Genomic DNA, 3,844 nt, shown 5'->3' on the forward strand with positions numbered 1-3,844 from the left:
CTTTGAAGAACCAAATCATGATCAAGTGGAACTCCCCCAAGTTGCCTTGCGACCCTCGTAAAAGTGTAGCTCCAAGTTAAATCTTTGAACTCTTAGTCCCTAACACTCGAATCACAGACACTGAATTATTCTCGACAAAAATCCTCCAAGTTGTCTTTTGACCCTTGTAAGAGTGATAATTATTGATCACAGTTTTATTAAATTTCTAGGCAACCATCTATACTCGAGCTCTTCACCAAACCCCTAAACTGTCTCCAAAAATAAAAACTTCAAATACATGTATTCCTTGAATATATCAACATCTACAAGGAAAACTAAAAGGAAAAAATGAAGCCGAAAATGCTTCTCATGTAAAGAATCATCTCAAAGCGAGAAACTAGCTTGAAATGATGGAAATTCCTCCATCTTTTGATGCCGCGAGCCTCCAAGGTGATCCTATTACAATCTATCCATTTAATAACTCATGTGAGCCTTTGGAGGCCCCAAGAGAAGTACCTCTAATGAGCATTATCTAATGCTATCCCTTTTATTAAGCCACTAGAAGATATCTTGATAGGCTGCATAAATATCTCAAATGTTTCACTTTGAAAGATACAATTGAAGAACTCAAGCTTTCCATGGTATCATATATTTGTAATGATAGAGCACCACCACCTTGTTGTATAACCAAGCCAATAATAGCTTCCCTTGGGAGTTCTATAGGATTATTGGAACACTAGTATGAATTATTAACCTTATCCCTCCTTGAAATAAGCATTCCAAATCATCTCTCAACTTTGATTTCATAGACAAAAAAAAATTATTTTTAATAGGATTACCTTTTGATTTTTTGAAATTATGACTACCATACTATTATCAAATCACTTCGTGAAAAAGACCAGAAGCAATAGCAGGAAGGATAAAATGCAAATGGTTAGCTAGCACTATTGAGAACAAAAAATGAATGTACATTGACATGGATTGTCTTCACGAATATCTCTTCTTGCATTCAAGCTTTTATGCAAGCTGGCCACTTTCAGTGAGGATGTATTCAGATCAGTGATACTCCGGCAAAGGCCTATTACTACGAACTTAATCTACCTTCACACAAAGCAATAAAATATTCTCCAATGAAATATTCTGCAATTCACACGAGCTCTTTATTCAACACAACAGAGAGGAAAGAAACCTAACAACAGTCACACCAATATTCCTCACACTTTTATAGGTCCTCTTAACATCTTCACTTTAATCTCCCACTGGAATAACATTTTTTAACAGCTGCACTATACATTTCAATGCCAATATCAACAATTTTCATTGCTTTCCAATAGGAGATAGCTAGTAAATTCTGCTCTGGCGCCACTTTGAATAGAGGCCAACCAACATGATTATCATCACACCAATTCTATTCAGAAAAAGAACCAAATCTTACACTTGCCCCAAAAACAATGTAAGGGAAGGCTTGCTCGTTAAAACTCTTAGGACACATCAAACCCTGAAAAGGGACCGCATGCCATGAGATTACATTAGGAAGACACGGCCGAAAATTGTGATTTAATTGACAGAGCACACCGCCCTGCAAAACCTTATACACCTCAGAAAGAGGATCGATGAGTTAAGGAAAATAGCGTAAGGTCACTCTCTTCCATCACACAGGCACAGAAGTTTTACGCCTCCAAATAGCTTGTAATGCCTTCTCTACACGCAGCGGTAATGATCTATAGAATTTGCAATATCCTGCAACAGCTTAATATGGGCCACACTCAACCATGGCAGGCGTACGCATTTCCTGGAGAATCACATAGCTTTCAGTCTACGTCCATGTCTTCTATCCCATCACTTTGCCGCCACTGATCTTCACATATTCCACAGCACAGGAATTTTTTATTTTGTATTTATTATTTGTATTGTAGAAAAACAGCACAGGAATGGTTTGCGCTCTGACACCATATGATAGAAACTGGTAAAAATTCATTAACGTAGACGAGGATTTATTCAATGAACAATGTATGTAACGACTAAACTGTCATGAACAGTGAAACCAGCGTTATGAATAGTTACGCCAATGTATGCTGTGTAAGAGTCTCAAAATAAGCATTGCGACCCCAATTTTGTCCACTCCACACCTTGCAGATAGGTTCTAACGAGTGAATAACAGCAGATTTACAAAACTTACTATTCATTTTTTCCAGACTTAGTTTGTACTTTGAAACAAAGTGACCTTCCATCGAGAAAACAAGATAAATGACACATCACTATTCTGCCAAAATTACAAAAAACCGTACGGACTAACAATATAAACTGTGGAAAAGAAAGGCGTGGAAACATAGAAAGTATCAAATAGTAAGGTGCTGTTGAACGTCGAGGATGGCCCGGGCGGACTTCATGAGACTATGCCTCTCCTCTTCTGTCAAGTGGATATTAACAACGCCAAGTACACCACCTCTTCCAAGCTGTGCAGGCAGGCTAAGAAAAACCTCGTCCTCAATTCCGTGAAAGCCCTTAGCCAGAACAGAAACCGGATGGATCCTTCTCTGGTTCCGCAGCAAACTCTTGGCCAAGTTAGCCGCCGAGTACCCAATAGCCCAGGAAGTATAGCCCTTAAGTTTAATGACCTCATACGCACTATTAACAACAGTGTGATGAATGGCCTCAAGATGGTGCTTCTCATAGGGAATCTGATTCTTATCCAGGAAGCTCAGCACGGGCATCCCTCCCACACTGATGGAGGACCAGAGCGCCACAGAGCTATCACCATGCTCGCCGATCATGTACGCCTGCACATCCTGCGCGTTCACATCCAGGTGGTCGGCTATCATGAATTGGAAGCGCGAAGTGTCCAGATTTGTACCGCTCCCGATTACTCTATTCGCCGGGAATCCCGAAAGCTTCCAGGTAATATACGTCAAAACATCCACCGGGTTCGACACGACCAGGAGAGTGGCATTGGGGCTGTATTTGACGACCTGGGGAACAATGCTTTTGAACAGGTGGAGGTTGCGCTCGACCAGTGCGAGCCTGGACTCCCCATCGCGCTGGCGAGCCCCTGCTGTGATAATACAGAGGTCCGACCCAGCTGAGACGGCATAGTCTGTGTCGGCCATGATCTTCGTTCGAGGGAGAAAGGCGGCGGCGTGCTGCAGGTCCAGCATCTCCCCCCTTAGCTTTTCAGCCTGCACGTCTATTAATACGAGCTCGTTTGTTAGCTCCTGTGTTAGAATGGTTTGGGCGACCGCCATGCCTACATTTCCGACGCCCACAACAGTGACCTTTGTGTTTCGTGTGCTGGGTGAAAGGGGTCCAACGCCCTCTATCGACTTGAAGAAGCTCCCGGCTATGTCTATGCCGAAATCGCCGTAGCTCGTACTTCTCTTTCCCTTCTCCATCTTTTTTTTCTTCTCAAAACGCTTGAAATTTCTTAATCTCTCTTTGTGATTTGTTGTGCCAGACAAGTCATCTAATATAGGCACAGATCATCCATGGAAACCGAACCCCCAACTGGTGAATCTCACTTTCCTCTCTTCTTCTTTGCCTTCCCTTCCAGAAGTTTGTGCCAACTATTTTGGTCTCAATTGTCCACCGGTGAGCACAGACTTTACTGTTAATTCTGCCTTTTATCTTGCAAGTTGCTGAGAACCGCTTTGGCAGATTCTGCATCTTCGAGAACGCTTTAGTCAAATGTTTTGAGTCTGTAGCGTTGACATTATATTTTATGAATCATACGTCGTTGCAGCTTTGTAAGGTGCAGATTCATTCCAAAGATCTTGGAGGGCGTATACACCATCCCTTACAATAATGACAGAGTCCCCTCGGGCATTTCGTTAAGCTCCCCTTGTGTTTTTTCTTGCCGCCCAGGCAGAGT

The 3,844-nt window shown here is 42.2% G+C and overlaps 1 protein-coding gene across 1 annotated transcript; it reads right to left on the minus strand.

Annotated features, from left to right (window-relative positions):
• Nucleotides 1–2,318: 2,318 nt before the first annotated feature.
• LOC131050350 (L-lactate dehydrogenase B-like) lies at nucleotides 2,319–3,368 on the minus strand. The gene has a single exon (XM_057984515.2). It carries the CDS (start codon nucleotides 3,366–3,368, stop codon nucleotides 2,319–2,321), a length of 1,050 nt encoding a protein of 349 aa, XP_057840498.2.
• Between the last annotated feature and the right edge of the window lie 476 nt (nucleotides 3,369–3,844).

This window comes from Cryptomeria japonica, chromosome 3, assembly GCF_030272615.1.
Source record: "Cryptomeria japonica chromosome 3, Sugi_1.0, whole genome shotgun sequence".
Taxonomy (NCBI): Eukaryota; Viridiplantae; Streptophyta; class Pinopsida; order Cupressales; family Cupressaceae; genus Cryptomeria; species Cryptomeria japonica.

Excerpts from the sequence above, each read along its gene's own strand:
- LOC131050350 (XM_057984515.2), bottom strand. The coding sequence starts at position 3,368 with ATGGAGAAGGGAAAGAGAAGTACGAGCTACGGCGATTTCGGCATAGAC.